This window comes from Fukomys damarensis, unplaced genomic scaffold (assembly GCF_012274545.1).
Source record: "Fukomys damarensis isolate Sample0158 unplaced genomic scaffold, DMR_v1.0_HiC HiC_scaffold_9, whole genome shotgun sequence".
NCBI classification, from domain to species: domain Eukaryota; kingdom Metazoa; phylum Chordata; class Mammalia; order Rodentia; family Bathyergidae; genus Fukomys; species Fukomys damarensis.
In genome coordinates, this window is record NW_022900921.1 from 11,976,832 (window position 1) to 11,998,739 (window position 21,908).

A 21,908-nucleotide genomic window follows, 5' to 3' on the forward strand; every position below is an offset into this window, starting at 1 on the left:
TTGTTGTTGTTGTTATTGTTTGGCTTTTTGGTTGTTTTGTTTTGTAAGGTTTTGGAGTTTGGGGGATTAAACCCAGGGCCTTCCCACTGAGCTACCTCTCCAGTCATTTATTTTAGCTTTTTATTTTGAGACAGGATCTTTCTAAATTTCCCAGGCTGGGCTAGAACTTTTAATCTTCCTGCCTTAGCCTCCCAGAGTCACAGGATTACAGGCTTGTGATTATCCCACTCATATTAACTTGAATCATTCTTCTAAATGTCTCAAGTATATTGCTATGTGTTCATATTTTATATATGTATGGATCTTGGCATTTTTGTTGCTTTGTTCCAAGGTTGATGGAAGAGGCTGATGTGTTGAGAAGGGTCTTCAACCTAATACTCTCATGTTTCTGGTTCCTTAAATTCCGAGCTACGTTTCTGCCCAGAACCATGGATAAAGAATGTGGATCTCAACAGCTGGTGTCCTGCTGGTTACAAATGTCAATTAAATAAGCCAGCAACACAGGAGCATATGTTCGCATGTACAATATTGATTAATTATACAGATTGGAATAAAAATCTATTAAAACCTGGGTTCTGCTTTCATGTTTAGTGGTCAGATCTGTGTTCAGTCAATACAGATCTATTTCTGTGCCCGGTGCACTAGAGAGTGTTACTTTTGTGTTTCACTTTTCCTTCTCTGGTTTCCCACCTTGCTGCTTCTGTGATGACTGACCAGCATGTAGGTTTAAAGAAGATTTTAATGGTGGGGCCCTCTTCCAGCCAATTTGCCCATGGTGGGCTGGCAGTGAAGCCACAGCCCCCTGATCCTCAGACCTTCTCTTGCTCCTCTCCAGGTAAATCTCTTTTTACCGAGAATGTTAAAAATCATGCTGATGGCATCGTATTCATCTGATAAGGATGATGATCACCTAATTTCTATAAAGTTTCATTTCTGTCCACTGAGTATTTCAGGTTGCAGAACTGGCACAGGGAGCTCTAGATGGGGCATGCGATAGTGAGATGTGATACCAGGAGTTTTTATCTCAACCCAGAAAAGACCTTCCCATATATCACCGCACAAGCCAACTAACTCACCCTTGGGATTGAGGACAGATCTGGCTTTTCAGTTTGCCTTTGAGTCATATCGTCAATTTTCTTCAATTGAAGTAGGTTTTACATTACACGCTCAAATAGCAAGGAATTTCTACCTCCGATGTCCAATGTGTGGGCAACAGCACGGACTGAACAGTGGGAAAGAACAATGATCGTGGTCCTGTTTGTCAGCCACTTGGAGGTGCAAAAGCTGCATAGACAGAACCTAACTCTCTCTCTCTGGTTAGCTACAATGAAATCCTTAAAGGACGGCCTCAGTTTCCCTTAGTCATTAAATGCACCTCATAACAGCAGTGCCCCCCTATGGCTCTTAAGAACATTAAAATAGATTATACAAAGTGATGAGCCCTGAACTTAGTGCACAGAAGGTGCTAAAGGCTGCTGTCATAGCAGCAAAACTATCTTTACTGGAAACATTGGTCTAAAAGCCAGCATTTTACTGGACTCTGAGTTCTATTAGCCTGTGATTAATAAAACACAACAGGCTCACGTACCCAAGTCAAAGTTTCCAAGTGTATTTCTCAAAAATGGATCTTAGAGGCAACCCTCCTTCTCTATCAGCCGTACCTCAAGCTTCTGATGTTTTGCCCCGCCTAAAATGGTCCTCCCTCTTTACTTTAACTACATGTCACTCGTTTTGATTTTAAAATTTTGTTTCCTTGCTTTTTCAGATATGGCAGAGTCCATTAGCAGTCTGTATTACTGTATTATGGCAATTATAATAACTGCAATTTAAATCATTCTATGTGCCATTATTTCCTATCGACACATAAACATGCATATGCATGTGACTGGATATCTCATGATGTCAATAACGGTCATGGTTCGTTCAACTCTGTACCCCAATCGTCTACTACAGCAGGCAGTCAATCAATAAGTATATGTTAAATACATGAATGACTGAATAAACAAGCAAATGAATGGAAGGGGTATTAAAATGTGAAAGAATTAAACTGAGTAGCTTAAAAGTTGAGAAATTGTCTAGCATGTGTTAACAATCGTCACTATACCTACAATGAGTTTCCTATGTGGATAAACAGCAGCTACAGAGAGACCTGTTTCCTGGGCTGATGGGGCCCCCATTCCGGCAGCAGCGGCTCCATTCTCTTGAGGGTTAAAATTAGTAAGCTCCCCCGAGGTGGGCTCTAATCATGCAAAGACCCAGGTGGATCTTGCTGACAGATGTTAAGGTTAGAAGGAAGGGTAGCAGGCAGATGAGAAAACAGAACCACCCGCTTCCGGAGGTACCAGGACTTCCTGTCTTCAGGCCCTGCTGGTTCCTGCCGGCCCCTCCCCTCCCCCACACATCAGCTTCCACATGGTGGCTGCTCTTTCTGTCATTTGAACTCAAATCCTATCTCGGAAATTGACGGGCGATCCTGCCCTTGACAACACAATGTCAGCTTTGCTCAGTGTCCAGCTGGTTCCGTATATATTATCATAATGTGCTGCCTGGGTGGACCCTGGCCGATGCTCTCTCACGACTCAAGTCCTCTTTCCAAACCGATTTCCGCTCCCTGACACGCAGACACTACTTATTTAAAAATATACACAGTATTAACAGCTTGGGAGAGGTTTTGATTTTTAAAATCCTATTAGGATATTAAGGATCTATTCTAACGGTAAACTGAGCCTAAGTCTTTCTTTTAAAAAGCAATATATGACTCTTGAAAAAAAAATATCTCCCAGTGCCCTACACAGTTTCCGGGAGATTCAAAAGAATTATTATTTCCCTCAATCCTCTTAAAGCTCTAACAGCATTTCCCAAACCTCAGTCATGGTTTTGCTCCATTAAGTGCCACTTTGACTGCCATTTACTTAATTTTATTGAGTTGTGAATTTAGTTTATATCAACTTTTTCTCTAAAGTCAGTCATACCCTAAGCAATAATTAGCTGTGAAATCATGATTTTTGGAGTTGTTGTACATTTTTTTCTTTGCTTGTGTTGAGATAAACGTGGCTATTTAACACATGTTAATATTTGCCCCATCTCCCAAAGTTATGCCTCACTTTGGTCTAAAAGGTAACTGCTGTCGGGGGAATTACATACAAACACTGTCTCCACGGCAGGGATTCAGGAGAGCACCGATTGTGTGGGGGCTGCCTCAGGCACAAATGACTGGATGCCATACAGGCTGGCTTTTCCAGGCCTCCTGCAGCTTGCTGCAGACCTCCACAGAGAGGCCAAGGTACAGCGAAGGGCCTGACACCTTCTCCGTGGAAGCTGCCCCCTAAGGCTGTGAGTATAGCTCCTCAAGAAACAGCTTCCCATAAAATTAGCTGAATTCTGACAACACATTACCAGAGTTTGAGGGGCTCTAGCAAACCAGTTGGGGTTAGGGAGGCCCAGAAAAACCTAAGCCCATACTCACAGTCATGCTGCAGGGCAGTACAAAACTTTGTTATATGTAATGTAATGGGATACGGTCCTCACAGCCTCACCAGCCTCCTGTCTGTCACTACTCTAGTCACCTTAGGTTCCTGAACTCACCTAAGTGAGCGAAATAGCTGCTGCACACATTGTTCCCTCTGCCTGGAAACTGTTCTGTTCCCTTTGCCTCGTGAAAACCTCTTCACTTCTTAGATTTTGGCATAAATGAGATTCCCTCAAAGGCTTCCCCAGCACCTCACTATTCCTCTTCCCTTTTTTGGTCTTCCTTTACAAGGTATTCTAATTATTTAGTTGCAAACTTTGTTAAATACCCTTCTTCGGTGTTGACATCGGGAATGCTGTGACGACAAGGACCGTGTCTGTCTTTTGCTGCTCTATGCAGCTGAGTGCCTGGGATGTAGTGTGGATGCGTAGAATGAATAAATGATTTGAAGTCCACTTTTTTGAGATCCGGGTCCTTGGCCAGAGAGTCAACAAAAGGATTATACTGGGTGCGAGTTGCGGCAGTGTATGTCTATAACCCCAGCACTCTGAGAGGCTGAGTCAGAAAAAACATCAGTTTGGCCACAGCCTTGCATTTAGTGACTTAGACCCTATTTCAAAATAAAAATAAAAAGGGTTGGAGATATAGCTCAGTGCAAAGGCCCTGTGTTCAACTCCTAATAGCAGAGGGAAAAAGAGTAAAAAGAAAAAGCAAGGGGGTTTCTCTGTTGCCCCAAAGACCTGTTCCTCCAAAGGTCTCTTCTGCAGGAAGGCAAGGGTGAGTGGCTTCATTCCAGAGCCCCATACAGTGAGGCACACTGAACAGAAGTCTAGTGATGATTCAACTCGGTTCTCACAGGACCACAAGCAATGAAAGCCCAGACAAGCGAAGTGACCTCCTCTGAGACACACAGCAAACTAATGGTAGAGCCGAGACTAGCAATGAGCTCTGCAGTTCATCTGATCCTTTTCCTAGCAAATTCTTTTTTTTCGTCTCATTGAGTTTATTGATACTTTTTAGGTATACAGTACGGTTACATTCATCACCTAGCAAATTGTTAAGGCCTTGTTACACAGAAGGAGAATGAAACAGGTTGCTCTTTCTGTTAAAAGTTCCATGTGATTCTCTCAATTTGGAGTAATCTCCCTGAGTTTAAACCATCTTTCTCCACATGTCCATAAAACAACAAATTTGTCTGTAGCTAGGTAGAGGAAAAGCAGTGAGGCTGGACACCCAGGGCCAAACAATAGGAGCAAAAACTCCTCCTGACTGGAGCAAAAGGATTAAAGAAGGTCATATGCCAAAGATCAAGAATAACACCATATTGTCAGGGACAGCTGGAGCCAAACGGTCAGAACTAACTGGTAGTGGTGAAAACCTGATTCTATTTCTCTAACGCTGTAATTACAACCAGGGAATGGGCGCGGGATGTCTATCACCACTCTTTACTCCCCAGAATATTTTTAGTTTGACCGAAGCCCACTTTTATTTTGATCTGTTCTATCTTGGGATCTTAGCACCATTTATACTTCATGTTATAATCTTCATAATTACTTTGAAGGGAAATTTAATTCATTCATATCTGATGCCCACAAAAGTTAAATTTCAGTCATTTTCTATTTTTAAAAGATGGGTCTGTTATAAAAACAACTATATTTGAGCCAAAGCAAACAACAACAACAACAAAAACCCCAGGACACCAGGTCAGAACCCATCAAATGCTGTTACTCTGAAAACTCTCGAAAAATTCTTTCACTTATTCATCCCCCCCCATCAATAATGAGGGTTGTACAAACTCATAAGAATAAAACAAAAAACCTAGATGTGAAAAAAACACTGAATTGGAAGGGGCCCTTACTGATGGGTGAACCCCAGAACTTCCCAGCTTTCCCTGGTCCTCTTGAGGGAGGGAAGGCCTCCAACAATCCAAAAAGGGAAAGAGGGGAGAAGACAGAGAAACAAATGCACACCAAAATGAGGAAACGTACACATATCCCCCCAAAACGAGCATTCAGACTGCTTGTCAGCTGGCTTCCTGACAAAGCCACGAGAGTGTATTCACAGGCATTTGCATAAATGCTGCCGGTGAGTTCACCATCACTGCTAGCGCTAATGGTACATAAAGTAATTTAGTCACTTCTCCCGGCATTCTGTGTCAGGATGATGAGCACCAGCACTTTGCCTTGTTGCATATTAGATCATTAGATAATAAAGTGTTAGTGCATGCAAGCTGACAGGGTCTCCGCACTCTCGCGTGGTGAGGGCACCACATTTTGCCACAGGGGAAGAGAGAAACTGATGCCACAATTGGCCTTAAAATCAAGCAAACACAACCTGAAACTTAAGAAGAACAGGAATGGCAATAACAACACTCCTCAGCTCCTCCAAAGCTCCCTAGCGTGCAGTCCTGAGTTCCTGGAGGATGAAGCAAGCATACACACCGGTGCTGTCCATCTCTGCGGGCAGCCACAATGCAGCTCCCTTGGTCCCAAGTTCCAGCTTTTTCAAAACTTGGGAGCCTGAGTGCAGTTACACTGTAAGGTTACCTCTATCTGCAACTGCGCATCTTCCATAAAGCAAGGGCTTAAAGAAGAAACCTCACTAAATGCTCCCATAAATATCCAGCCAGAGAAAAGTCCCAGTATTTATGAATGAAGAAAATGTGAGCAGGGAGGGGGGAATTACCATGAGCTACTTCGTGCCAAGATTCACCCTCATTAGGCCATGCAAGTGTCTATGAAAACATTTGCCTTTGTCAACCCTCATATGTGAAATCCAGGGACATTTTTCTGAGCATGGGGGCTTTGAGCCCATGGGTCACTCAGGGAAGACTGCGTGAAATGTAAACCATGATCTTGTCTCCACTTATACACAGAAAGAGAAGCCGTGAAAGGAACTTTCCTCCAACAGTCTGACGAGCAGGATATAAATAGAGATGTGCAGAGTTGCTCAAAATAATTTAGGCTACCTGTAAATGAGGTGGTAAAAGCCCAGAAGAGGGGAAAATGAAGATTGCCGCAGGTCTCCAGGGGTGAGCATGCTTTGCAGACTCTGTGTGGTAGCTGTCTGAACCGAGGGTGGGAGTGAAGAGACAGAGGGGTGAATGATTCAGAAACAGGACATTTTAAAGTAGGATGTTCAGTGGTGAGATCCAGCATCACTCTCAAAGCAATATGAGTTAGAAACTAGGTCCACTCCCACACATTACCAGGGAAAGAGTTCAGGAATTAAGTTACTCTTTGCTGAGCAGATGTTTATGTATCAGCTTGAAGTGTCTAAAAGAGTGGGTGGTTACGTGTGGTTGGTTGATTCACTGCAGAGGAATGGATTTCTGTGTTACAGTACAGTCACTTCATCATTACTAAGGATCTAAATGTGTCTACCCTTTCATTCTACTGGCGAGAAGTAAAGTAAGGCTTTGGGGTGAACGTAAAGACCCCAGCTGAGGGACATGGGACATAGTCAGGTCCCCAACAATGGCTAACTATTCATATGTGATGAAATGTCACCATTTCCTTAAGAAAAATTGTAATATGACTATTGTGGGCTGGAGCAAAGGAATAAAGCACTGCCATTAAAATTTGCAATAATACGCAATCCCAACTGAAATATTCATATGTTCTCCTAGCAAGGAGAATTCTTGAGCTGGGAGAACATTCAAAGCTGTTTTCAATGAGACTCTCAAGTAGCCTGTGATGTGTCCTAAGTGTCCTCTCCCTCTCAGCTTCCTTCAGTGCTCATACTTTTTGTAATTATTTATGAAGAATTAAAAATTACAAGGTGTTAATCCTTACCCAACACCCGGCCGCAGTGGGTTCTCTTTCCTTACCAACACTGGCTGGGGCTGGGGCAGCAGAGCATGCACTCACTTGGCTTAACAGCCTCCACCCAGCCCACTTCCCTTATCAACAGTACCTGCTCCCACCCAAACCGAAGATTTGATTTTTCTTTTTACAACCCTCAGCTTACCTTCATTTAACCAAAACAGAAGCCTCTATATAGCTAAGAGGATTAGTCCAAGATCACAGAGGCCAGAGTGAAATGAAGAAGTGAGTTTAGGTTTCGTGATACCTATTTCAAGACTTAGCCCTACACATTACATTCCAAAATAATGCTATCCACACCCTAGACATATTCTTTCTAGCAGGCTATATTTTATTGGTTTGCTTTGGATGTTGTTGCTGTTGTTGTTGTTGTTGGAGGGATAATTGGCATGGGGTCATAATCTCTCTTACAGGTTTCCTGAGAGCAGAGATGGAAAACAGGTATGACCTCAACTCGGAGCATCTCTTCAAACTGTGAACTCCACAGATTTCAAACTGATGGTCAAATGTGTCCCCCAGGTGGGACAAACACACTGAAACTACCCGGTCACAGTTAAAAACCCAACTGCAGTTCCTAATCCAGGGCCCCTCAAATTGTGTCCACCAAGTATTCACCTAGCTTTTCTTCTTCCTTTCACCTAAACACCTTTGGTCACACAATGCCTTAAGTGACTGCAAAGGTATTAAAAATGCAGCATTACTTTAAAGCGAGTATCAGAATAATTTTAAGCACAGAAATGGAACTAGGAATGTAATCATGAGCAGGTGTTTCAAATGGCCTCATGCAAAAAGTAATATCCATCCATCTCGGCACTAATGAAACCATAAAGAAGCAGCTTTTGAAAGATGATGGTTTCCTTTAAAGGACTGTAAAACTGGATGTGGTGAAGAATTCCTTCTAGGAGTGTTACATCTGGCTAATGAATAAAATGGACTGTGGTGCATTCCTCAAGCGCAGAAGGGAGAGACAGGCAAAAATGATGACAGTGGTGTGTTTATTAAATTGGGATGCTGGCAGGAAAGGGAGTTTTCTGCCTTATGAATTATACCACGGACAGTTTGTGGCCCATGGAAAAAATCAGGCAATTGGCTGATAATTTGTGTGGTAGTATTCTCAAAGAATCCTGCTGACCTCGCAAACTGGAAAGTGGAGCGAAGAAAACAGGTAAAGAGTTTAACTAGAGTAGATTAGAGAAAGTGAACCCTGGTGACTGGTATCCAGTAGAGTCTCAGTCACTGATCCTTGGATGGATGGCTGTTGGATGGATGAATGGCTGATGCACACATAGATGGATTTGTTACACAGACGTACAGCCCAGAAATGTCTAGACATGCACCTAACCCATCATATGTTTCTGCTGAGTAGTGTTCACTCCCCCTGGAAATAAAATTTTATCTGGTTTCCTCCAGTCCTCTCATAGGCTTCACTGATTTGCCCTGTCAAGATTAATACGATTCCTCCCTACCAAAGTCTACCCCCCCGAAAGCAAGCTCTATCAAATGGCAATGAAGGGAGAGCTGAGAACAAGATACAGAAGGGACATATTTGGCCTGTGCATCACCTTCAGAATGCACTTCTGATTTAGATTTTGGACCTCCTTTCGAACAGAAATCCAACAGTGCACCAGCAGGTTCTCATGGTCTTTTCTGATTTTCCCTATGGCCTGCCATTTCCTTATTTTGTAATCACATGGTAGTTTAACATGAAGCAGAGTTAGAGGTCTCTTTCTCCTCACAACCTGAAACAAAATTTATCAACCATTCCGGAGCCCTGCAACAAAATAGAGGGGGCCTCTAAGAGATCTCCCAGTCTTTACATACTCAGAATCTTATTTGGAGGAGTAAAAACACCAGAGGATCAATATTGATCAAAAGAACATTCAGGATTTGAAATAGTAGAAACTATGGTGAAGTGGAAGAAAGAAACCAAATCAATTCACAGTTAAAGGAGCAATGTCAACCAATGAAAATGATTCGCCTACCATGTTCCAGATAAGAGGGCGTACCTTCCGAGGGGTCAAGCCTCCGAGCCCTCCGCCCATGCTTCGAGTTATTATGAACAAACATGTTATCAGAGACTGCCAGGACATGGCCATCCACGTTGACTGTTGTAGACACCACGACCTAGAGACATGAGAGAAAAATGAATGAACATTTTAATATAAAAGCATGGTGGGTAATAAACTCAAGTTAAATAAATAACAGCTGGGAGCTGAAGAAAATTGCAGAGCTATTTCACATAATAACTGGTGCTTATGCTGTACAAGTCTAACAAGAGAAGCTATTGATGAGTGGGTCTTTGGCATGGAACGCTTTTGATGCAGTTTTAAGTAAAATTGCACAGTTTATAGTTATACAGCAGAAGGTACACTGTTAACCATAATTTTAACAAGAGGATCTTTATTAGCATATTTTTTTACACAAGGGTGGTTGTGTTTCACCTAAATTACCCTTCAGTTTAGACGCCGAAGCAGATATCACAGTTGATCATGCAAATAAAAGTCTTTTGAATCTTTAAAATATTTCCTCCCCACTGTGTCAGGGTGAAGAGGATAGAGAAATGAAAGACACGGTGCAGTGAGAGCTGAGATGCATTTTTCTTCTTGGGTATCTCACTGAGATTTCTTGTACTGTTTTCTTCCGATGTTAGTTTGATTAATCAGACCGAAATCCCCCGCCTCAAAAAATCCCTTTTAATTAAGGGTCTTAGATCTGTTGCAAAGAAATAAAAAATTGTGGGAGTGGTCCAAGGCATCATTCGGAGACCCAACCCAGCTCATAAAGTGATTCTCCGTCAGGTTTGCCAGAAGGGACCAACGCAAAGTGCATCAGAGAACTCTGACCAAAACAATGAGGAGAAATGACCTACACTTCTCTTTATATGAAATGGGGAAGGGGATTAACACTGAAACCCACGGAGATATGTTTATTCATGTGACCTCTTACAACCAAATATAATAATTGTCTGTAATTGCAGCCTCAGCTCCCACCTCATGCTTTGACACGAGAAACATCAATCAGCCAGCTCCCGTTTAATCCACCTATTATGTTGACTAATTAACTTTGCCCAACAGTTTATTTCTTCCTCCATTATCAGCCCCTGTCAGCCGCAAGCACCCCGCAGCATAGGGGAAACCTCCGGTTCTTTGATTGATCACCGATAGATTGACATGCAGATTAATTTAATTAGAATCACCTCACTTGAGAAATGAAAGACAATGGCAAGAGGGCTAATAGATCTGCTCTCATAATGAGGCAAGCCTCCAGAGCGAAGGCTGAGGATTTCTGATTTATTTTGTTCAATTCCCCAGTTGCTTGGGAAAGATTCTAGCTTTAATTGTTCTTGGTTTTGAGAGGCATTAACCTCTGAAGAGGTGAACTGCTTTACAAAGGTTAGCACAAACTGAGGCCTCGGTTTCCGAGGAAGCCTATTCTCCCAGTTGGTTAAAAGGGGCCCTCACTTCTACAGTCTTGTGTAACACAGTGGTTTTATCGCCTGATGCACCCTGAAAAATGCCAAGACTTGGCCCCTGCCTGGCAGAGCGCTCCCCTCTTTGAACCCAGTCCTCACCAAGCACGCCATGTGTAAAAAGTCCACTGTCCCTCGGGCTTACCCAATGCACCCTGGAAGTATAAGGCCCTTCTCAGAGTCCCAGAGACGGCAATGAACTGAAAAATGTGAACGCACGGCTCACACTATATCACTGAGCTGATTTTCTTTTCTAAATCTGTTTTATTAAAATGCATAGTAAATAATGGAAGGTGGTCTCCTAAGTCACTGTAAAATCCAAAATTCCATCTAGAACACATCACCCCTGGAAAGACATGGAAGGTTCACGTGGCAGTTTGCAAGGTGGTTCTCCTCTTTATTCATGACTGGCCCACCAGATCTGACAACCTGAGGCTGTTCTGTATGCTCACTCCCATCAAGTGTAGCTTAATTTAAAAGAAAGAGAAAGTGGGGAGGTGGTCTGTTATTTTCCCAAACCATTAAGTGCAGTGGCAGAGTCATTATCACTTAGGGCAACAGAAACTCACTTGCCTTTTTGTTAGGGAGATGATTTCGTAGGACAGTAACAATTATGTAACACAGCTAGGTGTTTCAAAGAAATTTTGATTTACTACAAGACCACATTTGAGTGGTCACTGGAGTCGTTAGCTGAAGATACTATAAAAGGAATCCCCAAACGGTGTCTGTTTCCAGGGTCAGGAAATACAAAGTGGTTATTCTAGAAGTCTGTCTTAAGAGGAAAAGAAAGCAATGACAATTCAGCACGCACCTGTAAGACACAAGCACTGCAAACTTATGGTTTAAAATAGTATCTTTTAAAAACACTGTCATCTAATTCCTAACATTGAATAAAAATGTGCAAAAAACGGTTAAGGGGAGAAAAACTACCCTGTGTATAATTTTCTTTGCTTAGTGAGAGGAGGGCCACATGTATAACAGAGTCACTTATGAGGCCAATCAATCCTGGAGAAAAGATAATACAGAGAATCCTGTGCCAGTGTGTCTTGAAAATTCATAGAACAACCTCACTACCCCAAAATAATCTCTCCCATTCCGATCTGAAATGATCAAGAGAGATTTAAATAAAATATGCATGTTAATTCACAGAGCAGTTTGTAAATTAAAAGAAAAAAATCTGTGAGATATAAAAGGCATACTGAAGATTCCTTTAAAATTAGGCCAATGGTAGAAGGGGAGAGGACCTTTCTAGCTCAACACAGATTAATGAGGTGCTGACACACGCCTGCAGTCAAGGGGACAGACAGGCCTGCCAAATGTGCAGCCTTCCCGAATTTTGTCAATAAAACACAGCTTGAATTTTGGACACATGAACATAGAAAATTATTTCACCTTTGGATTCAACCACCTCTTTCCTCTTTATCACCCTTTTCACTCCTCTGTCCCAAGAATGACAGGATGCAACTCTGAAGAGCAGGTATGTTTACAGTTGTACCGTGTCTGTTAGAATTAAACTTCTACTTTCTAGAACTGCACTGAGCAATCCAGTACAAACATGTGGCTATTTACATTTAAACTAAGTAAAATTTAAAATTCTACTTCTTAGTCTCAACAGCCACTTTCCAAAGGCTCAGTAGCCACTGATGGTGGGAGGCTGCTGCAGCGGACAAAGCATTTCCTTCCTTACAGAGTGCTCCATTGGCCCTGGAATGACTTTGAAATAACTGTGTCAATTTATTTATAAGGATAAGCTGCATCTCAAGCAGTATCTCCTGAAATACATACTGGACCAGTACACAGGTTTAGGATTGTGTACATATATAGTTTTGTTGCTGTATTTTTTTAGAACCAAATTTCTCCTGGAGGACTGAGCTTTTTAATATAATAATTCAGAAACATGCTAGTCAATAGGTAGCATATTCCATGGTACCTTTTATCTGACTCCCACCCGCTAGGTGAGGGCATTTGGTGGGAGGGATAAAAATGACAGAAGAGAAATCTCTGGCCACCTGAAGAGTTTCGAGATTTTACACTAATATTTTCAATCTCATGACTCATTATTTGTGATTCAGAATCTGCTCTGTTGTGTACTTTCCTGGATCTAGATATCCCTAAAGGTTATTATTTCTATCATCTCCCTGCCATCTAGAATTTGAAAGAATCAGACACAAAATGAACAGTAATTCATGGCTCCCTAGATTTCTTAGTGGATGTGACTCTGGCCAGGTAAACTTTTCTCAGTCCCAGTGTCCCCGACTCTCAGATTGGAAGTAATATTGGCATCTAACTCCTAAAATTACTGTGAGGCTGAGTTCATCAACATGGCATGCTAGTTCTTGGTCCATATGAAAAGCTCATAAAAATCAGTAGCAGTAGTGGGGTAGCTGTCGTTTTGTAAGTGATGTCAAACAAAAAGTTCAAAAGTGCTGTGATGATAACTAAAGCATTGTCTCTTGAAGAACCCAGCACAGTTATTTAAGAACAGAGTATTTCTCCTATGCTCACCAATCAATGAAATCTTCCAGTATAAAAGACTTTTGTCCTCCTAGCACACTATCATACAACCTAGGCCTCTTCTGAATTGCTGTTCTCACTGATTTGAGTAATTTTGCTTTTTAGGATGTTTCTCCACCTTAGGCTGTTATGTTTTAGACTTAAAACTGAAAGAATCCTTGCTGCTTTGAAAACAGTCTTTAAATTAGACATCTTGTCATTTTTATTCTACTTTTCCCGGTAGCTCATGTCAGTGTAGCTTTTGGAGGAGTTTTGTGAAGGATTCATTTTTTCCTTCCCATCATTTCGTAGGCTGTCCCTCTCCCCTTGAGGTCACACAGGAAGCCTTGTATATCCTAACTACAATGTCAGAATTCAAGGACTATAACCTCTCGTAAGCATATTTTCCAACCATGTAAGTGGCTAAACCAATCAGGAGCACAAAATTACATTGAGGAGCAACCCATGTGGAAGAAGGGGTTACAGCAAAAGCAACCAAAAGACTTAAAATTTGCATCTTTGCATATTTCCCAACAGATATAGAACAGAGGAAAGATTAGACTCCATAAGATTTTTGGTCTTTAATTTTATAATATTTTGTCAGTAAGTGCCTCCCTCCAGAAAATAACCACTTCAGCGAGTTAATTTTGAGTAATTATTAACAAATTATAAATCTTGGTTTTCAGTGCTTACATATGGAAACTTGGTAGAAGGAACTAAGTAGTAAAGCTGCTTTGTTCTGTTGCTGCTTTACCTCTGAATTCAGCTCATTTTATTTTTGCATTAATCCAGAGACCTTGATAATAAGTCTTTAAAAGGAGTAACTTTAAGTATGTGAAATAAATAGCCACTGAGCAACATTCCATGGATTGGTACTCAGCAATTAAAAAATATAAACTATTGATACATCTGTTTTAAACTTCAAAGAAATATGTAGAGTGAAAATAACCAATTCTAAGAGATCACATGAGGCATGTGAAAGACTGAACTGTGTACCCAACACAAAAATTCAAAGGTAAATCCCTTATCCCCAGAATTTTAGAATGTGGCTGCACTTTGAGACAGGACTTTAATGACTTCAAAACAATGCCATTGTTTTGAATCCAATTTCCCAGGGTTCTGATAAGAGGAGGCAATTTCATCACATGGGAAATGGGTAAGCATGAGTACTATAAAAATATGAGGGGAGGATCACTGTGGCAACAGAAATGCCCTATACTCTGACTGTGGTGGTAGATATACAAACCTATATCTGCCATAACATTACATAGTGTTAAAAAATATACCGACACAATGAGTATATTTGGGGAAATTTGATAAATTGAGTGGATCGTGTCCTTGCCCTATAATTTTAAAGTACAATTTTGCAAAAAAAAAAAATTACATTAGGGTGAAGGTGACTGATTAATGCATACATGGATGCTTCCATACTATCTTCTTACAATTGTATGTGAATCTATAATTACAACAATAACAGGTTCAACTAAATATAAGGCATCAGCAACCAAGATGCCCTTCAAAGGGTGAATGGACAAACAAACTGGTAATCCATAATCCATACAATGGAATATCATTTAGTGATAAAAAGAAATGAGCTGTCAAGCCACAAAAAAGGCATGGATGAATCTTAAATGCATATTACTAAATGGGGAAAAAAGCCAACCTGAAGAGACTTAACACTACATGATTCCAACCACATGACATTCTGCAAAAAAAGACAAAACTATGGAGACAGTAAAAGAGCTCCGAATGCCAGGAGTTTGGGAGGAGGGAGGAATGAACAGATGGAGCAGAGGCTTCACAGGGTAGTAAAGCTATTCTGTGTAGTATTGTAATAATGGATACATAACATCATGCATTTGTCCAAACCTATAGAACGTATAACACACATATGGACTTCAGCTCACAATAATGTATCAATACTGACATGTAACAAGTGTGTCCCATACCGCAAGATATTAATAATAGAGGAAAGCGAGGAGGAGTCTTGCGGCATTATAGGAGAACTCTGAGGGTCTTTCCATCCATATTTTCCTATAAATCTAAAATTGTTCTATAGAATAAAAGTGTATATGTTTTTAAAGGAATTAATGTCTATCCTGAATCCCTCACAGCCTACATTTTTCCTTACCTCTCTGCTGAACCACTTCTTTACAGACTTCTCAAATGGTACAAAATAAACTAATCTTTCAGTTTTCAAATAAGAGCTTTCAAATGTAGCAAAGGGAACAACAGCTGGAGAAAGGAAATCTGAAATACTCTGAAATAAGGTGTATATTAAGATTTCAACAACTTTTCTTTGTCCAGGACTACATCTACTCCACATGGAAACTGGTTGTCTCATGCACATGAGAAGCTCTGAACTGACAGTTTTACATAGCTTTGAATAGTTTTGAAGCAGAGTTACTTTTACTCCAAAAATGCAACTAGATTGAAAAAATATGTCGTCACATGAGATCCATAGGAAAAAAATGATAAAAGGAGTCCTCGGCAGTTATGACACTGTAAATTTATGCAACGCCTCCTTTTACAGCTTGGAAAACCAAGGCTTGAGATGTTTTAAAACTTCCTCAAAGCCGTGACAAATTAGGAGCAGAGGCGAGCCTGAAAAACACCCTCCAGATCCTCAGGCCACTTCTCAGTCACGATAGTACTCAGCACAGGTTTACCTTGGATGCCTGGATTCAGCTGGTACCTTCCAGAACAAATCGATGGGAGTCTGCACGGCTGACTACAGTTTAAGTATTATTTACATAAAAATGGTGTGCAGCATTTAGGTCATCATTAACTTTGTCCTTTAAAATATCCTTGACTGGTATGAAATGAGATATTCTCAGAAACGTGCCTGATTGCTAGTTTCTATCTGGTTGAACGATCCCAAATAACTCATTAAAAATTATGGAGGACGCGTGAACCTACAGAAGGTAACAGTGTGGAACTGCTGGAGGAAGTGGCTAGCTGAATTAAATCTACATTAAAGATTCAAGGCAAAGCCATCTCTTAACAGAAAGACAAGCGCAGACATTTCAGATACTTGTGCTAAACAACTTCAAGCCTTTGAAAAGGTAGACTTAGCTTCTGTCTCCCAAATAGTGACACCTGCTAAACCTGAAAAGCTCATCAATGATCTAAACCTCACTCTCTCCAGCGTGGATCAGGACACATTTGATAATGTCAGTGGTGTGTAACTATTTAACTGTGCAAATGTAACAGGTGCCTTCTGTTTATGTATCCCCATTTCAACCAGACATGGACTAAACACACAGAGTTGTCACGCGGCTCTCTCATGAGGGGACGATGACACATGGACACCTGAAGTCAGGAACAAGCTAAGGGCATTCTTCAGCAACTCAGATTATAGGTCAGGCAGTCCTGACTTTCATCTGCAAACTCTATCACAACTACTTTTTAACCTTAGATAAGTCAAATTACAGGATTGAGTTATAAGCCTACTACGTACCAGGCATTCTTCTGTGTCCTGGAGAAGGGGCAATGAATAAGATAGATAAAGCATTTCCCTACCAGGAATTTAGTTTTTACTGGGGATGTGGAGGGCGTTGAGACAATAAGTAAGCAATAAAAGCAAATTTGAGATTTTAATAATGTCTAAGAAAAAATAAAAGAAGGAAAACTGCCTAGACAGGAGCTATTTTTGATTGAGCAATAAAGGAATGCCTTTGAGGAGGTGACAGTTTGGCTGAAAGAAGAGTAGTAAGTATCTAAGCATTCAGGGATGTGACAGAAGAGTTTCCCAGGGAAATGGAATAGTAAATGCAAAGATTCTGAGGCAGAAGTGACTTCAGTGTATTCAAAGAAAACAAAGGAAGAGCAGGAAGACCAATATACTTGATTGGAGCCAAGTAGACAAGAGACAGGTAATAGGAAAAACAAGAATATTTTGTTGTCAAATCCCAATGACTATAAGCACCCAGCAAACCTACACCCACTGGTGACTACTGATTGAACCAAATACTCTACATCTATCCTTTAATGGATTTTATATTTTCTTCAAAGGTCAACTGTACTTATTGTAGGAGTTCATTCCCTGTAAGTGCACAGCTACCACTCATAGAATCCCGTTCATAAGGATCCTTTTTCTGGGATGCATATTTTCTGCCAAGACTTAGCATAAGGCTCACGCCAAGTTACATATTTGCCCAATCAGCCATAATGGTTTAATATATCAGGTTGAAAATTCACCATTTGTATTTACCATGGAGATGTGAATTAATCCTGTATTCTGAAAATATCATTAGAGATGCTTTCAGTATAATTAATCAGCATGGCACATTTTGAAGTTATTCTGTATGGAGAGAGTGAAAGCAGCTCAGGTTCCTGATGTTCTGTTGGTAAAGAATTTAACTGCAAGATGTGCTGTTTGTCAAAACAATATAAGTACATCCAAGATAGAGGTGGAGGGAAGTGGGGGAGAAATGCAAGAAAGAGTATTTCTCTTTCTATGTCAGTGTCTTTAAAAGCAGGCTGAAACTGCAGAGGTTGGGCTCATATTTTAAGAAGTCTTTTTTTTCAGATTTAATTGAGTTTATTGGTGCATTTTAGGGATACAGTACAGTTACATTCATTGTTGGGATCTTGTACCTCTACATGACAGGTCTTGGTTCTCATTTTTGCCCTTTGTCCCTGCCCTCCCTTCACCCTCTCCTCCCTTCCCCTTCTACAAACACTTTATTTACCTCTTTTCTTTATCTCACATTTTTTTCTTTTCCCTTATTACCCTTTCCCTACCCATCCCACCTTCCCTACACCTTTAGCCCCTTTCTTCCCATTTCACCATGTCAGTAATCTTATTAGGATCTTGTGTATTACTGAAGTTTATTCACACCAGAGAAACTATTTGGTATTTACACATATGTGACTTATTTATTTCACTTAGGAGTATATCCTCAATATGTATCCATTTTCCTATGAATCAATCTATTTTCTCGTTCTTTATGGCTGAGTAATATTCCATTTTATAGAAAAACTACATCTTTTTTATCCAGTTTCCAACTGAGGGGCAAATGGGCTGTTTCCAAGTTTTAGCTATTACAAACTGCGCCACTATAAACATGGGTGCACATACATCACTGTTAAGAAGTCTTTAATCTCACCCTGTTACATATTGATTGGGGACACGGTGGTGTGCGTGTGTTTGTTTGTTTGCTTGTTTTACCACGGCATCTTAAATAAATAAAAAACCCCCACAGTTTCTAGAATTGACTTTATAAAATAGCCTTTTCAAGTTTGAACTCATGTTACCACTCTTAAAAGAAAAATCAATTTGTGTGAGAACCGGGGAGAATAACCTGATGGTCTCCCCTACCTCCTATGCAAACGACTGAGTGAGTGAAGATTGTTCATTGTCTCAGCTGAACATGACCTTGCATTTGCGGTTTCCCCCTGCTCAGACTTTCCCCTGACCCCTCTCAGCAGAAATGTAGTCACCCCTCAGTATCTGTAAGGAGCTGGTTCCAGAAAGCCTTCCTAATGTGTGCTCAAGTTCCCTGTATAAAATGGTGCTGTGTCTGCATAGAGTCTGTGCAGGCTTCCGAGAGTCTTCACATAATCTCTGGATGACTCGTGGTACTGGACGTAATGTGAATACTATGTGAATAACTGTTACACTGCATTGTCTGGGGAATAATGATAAGAAAAACTCTACATATTTAGTATAGGTGCAATTTTTTCCCAAATATTTTCCGTCCGTGATGACTGAACCTATGGATGTGGATCTGTGGATATAGAGGATGACTGTACTTCTGAGCTTTAGCTCTGAGTTTAAATGCCACCTCCTCTGGCCACCAGCTTTAAAGTAGGCTCCTATCTACCCTCCACATTGTTTTTCTTCATGACATCTTCTTCAATTTTCTTTAGAGCAATAATTACAATTTCTAGTTATTTGTAATTATTTTTACACATCATCATGGCGGCTAAAGAAAATTATTCTGCCCTCACTCATTTAATCTTCTTTTGCGGCTGCACAACTAAATACTATTGGCAGGCCTCTCTGTGGCTATTGTTGGCCGTGTGGCTAACTTCTAGCCAAGGAGATATGAGCAGATTTGGCAAAAGACTATTTCTAGTCCAAGGATTTCAGGACATCCATGCGCCCCTTTGTACACCCTTCATTCGGATAATTGAGACTATAATGTTCTAGAGGACAGAGGAGATATGGAATAAAAAGATCCCAGGTTTCAAAATCCTTTCAAAGACAAGATCTTCTCATCAAGGCAGAAATAACTCCCAGGTACTATTGTGTAGGCAAGAAAGAACCCTCTGTTGTAGGAGAGACATTGTATATCTTTTGATGTACTGGCTGTAGCAGCTAGTGTTATCCTAAAAAAACAGGCCTGAATTGAAATATAAGTTTCATTAGGGCAGAGCTTTTTTTCTTCTTCACCACCTAGCACGTCGATAAATACTATGGGTGCATTGCATGTGCGAGTGAATAAAGGTAGCTTACGCCTATATTCATGTATGCAGTTGCCCTAGACCTAGTATTTATATGTGGATACAGATTTAAAGCATATGTAAAAATGTTTTTGAAAGAAGAAAACGAATGTGGGAATGTATATGGTATTCCAGCCTCTCCATATCATGGCATCATGGTGACAATTTGAACCCAATTCTTTTTCCTCTCCTCGGTACCTTCATTCTGCCAGTCCCAACAAGGAAAGCTACAGATAGGGATTTAAATCTCAGCCTTAAATTGTCTGGTTCCTGTCAGTTAAAAACCAGACTGTGACAAGGTTTTAGCACAGTCCTTTGACATTAGCATCTTTTTAGTGTCAAGATGAAGAAATGGGCTCATTTAGTCACATTTAATTTCTCCCTGTGTCATGGGCTCTTTCATCCCCAATTCCTCCCTCCCCTCCTTCCTCTGTCTTTCCCTGCCCCCACCAGACCTGAATGAAGCCTATATCCACTCTGTATTTGAGCAAGTTACTCTAACCACAGCCCAGGGATTTCAAAAGAAAACATTCATTCTGAATTTTTTTTAAAAGATTGCACCAGATTTCCTCCAAGGTTTATGCCATACTGCCTTAAAGTATGAACACAGCCAAGCTCTGCGGAAAGTGATTAATTTCTTGAAAACACTCAGGCCACACTAACTGACATGACCTGTGTAATTAAGCAGTCTCTGTTTACATACCAGAAACCCAGCTGCTGTGAGGCTGAGTTTGCTTGACAGAATGTCTTTACATGTCAGGGGATCAACAACCTTTCTTGTGTCCTTCTCAGTCACCTACACAGGCCCCTGATTGCTGTTCAGAAGAGACATACTCTGCCATTGCTGTGTGAAGATCGGGCTGGCCTGGAAAGCATGCAGAAGGGGATGGAACAGACGTGGTGACAGTGACAGCTGGAGAGAGCCACTTAATAGGCAGGGGAGAGTGTTTCCCATCAGGCGTCTCAGGCCTCGGGCTTGAAAGAGTAGGCCCCCGGTTTTTCATGCCAACAAAGACACTGTCTCATTCCCCCTCAAAGGCAATACGGACATAAAAATATTTGAAACCAGCTTCCCAGTTCATACACTATGAGGGAAATCGTGGAAATATATACCCTTTTCATAAGACGTCTTCAGTCGATGTCACTAGGACGCACAAGAAAGCTTTGGGGGAAAACTTCCTCCCACTTTTGGGTCAGTTCTCAGACTAGGAACCTCAGTATGATTTTTTTTTCCAGTTCTAGAGACTGAAACCAGGGCCTTGGCATCGAGCTACATTTCCAGAACTCTCTATTTATTGATTTATTGTATTTTGAAACAGGGTCTCACGAAATCACTAAGTTGCCCAGGCCAGGCTGGAACTTGTAATGTTCCTGCCTCAGCCTCCCAGAGTGGTGGGATTACAGGTGTGCACCATTATGCACAGCTCTAGTATGATCTCCTAACAGGGTGCTCTGCGGTGTCTGTGGGCTGCTCAATCCTGCCCCACGTAAGGAAATGGAAATTCTCGCCCCAAGGAACTTCCCAAACCTCCCTGGGTGAAGTGAAGCCCCGGCTGCCTGCTGAAGAGGAGCCACTTTATTCAAAGTTCCTCAGGTACAAACTGACAGCTTGGCTACTCTGCTCTGGAGCAGTGCTTGGGCCAGTTCCCTTCCACCTAACCCCAGCCCGCCTGACGAACGTCGGTGGTGTGTCACTGCTCTTGAGGGCTTTCCCGTGACTCCGGAGCTTTTGCTAAAGGAGTCTCTATGACAGTCCGGTGTTAAGAGCTCTTCTTACTGCTCCCCTGTGTACCTGCCCACAGACTCTGGACAGTTTCTTTATTGTCCTGAGGTGTTAGTATCTGAGTCAGACTGCCTGGGTTAAATTACTTAAATCATGGCCTCATCACCTAGTAGATGTGTGACTTTGAGCGGATGATTAACTGCAGTAAGTCTGTTTCCTCATTTATAAAATGGCAATGATCCATATTTGCATGTTTTTAAGAGGGATACTGTGAGGATAAATGCAATTCATGTAAAACCATTCTCACAATGCCTCTCACAGGGTAAGCACGCAGTAAATGTTACCTGTACCATCATCATCACCACTAATATCCTTGGGTATACAGACAGGTGGACACATAATGTGTGTATGTGCACACACAATTACGGAATCTGAACGTAGACACTGATATAAACAATCATCTGTCCTGCATTTAATGGA

General features: G+C 41.2%; 1 protein-coding gene across 4 annotated transcripts in view; it reads right to left on the reverse strand.

Moving 5' to 3' along the window:
- The window catches only part of Ebf1 (EBF transcription factor 1), a 387,150-nt gene that overhangs the window by 115,077 nt on the left and 250,165 nt on the right, over positions 1-21,908 (reverse strand). For 2 of the 4 annotated variants that reach the window (XM_033761605.1, XM_010622272.2), the window contains exon 8: positions 9,300-9,417. In XM_033761605.1, coding sequence (XP_033617496.1) covers positions 9,300-9,417 — 118 coding nt within the window. Of the gene's footprint in view, positions 1-9,275; positions 9,418-21,908 lie in introns of all 4 variants that reach the window. The other 2 variants (XM_010622271.2, XM_010622270.2) reach the window with 1 other exon arrangement.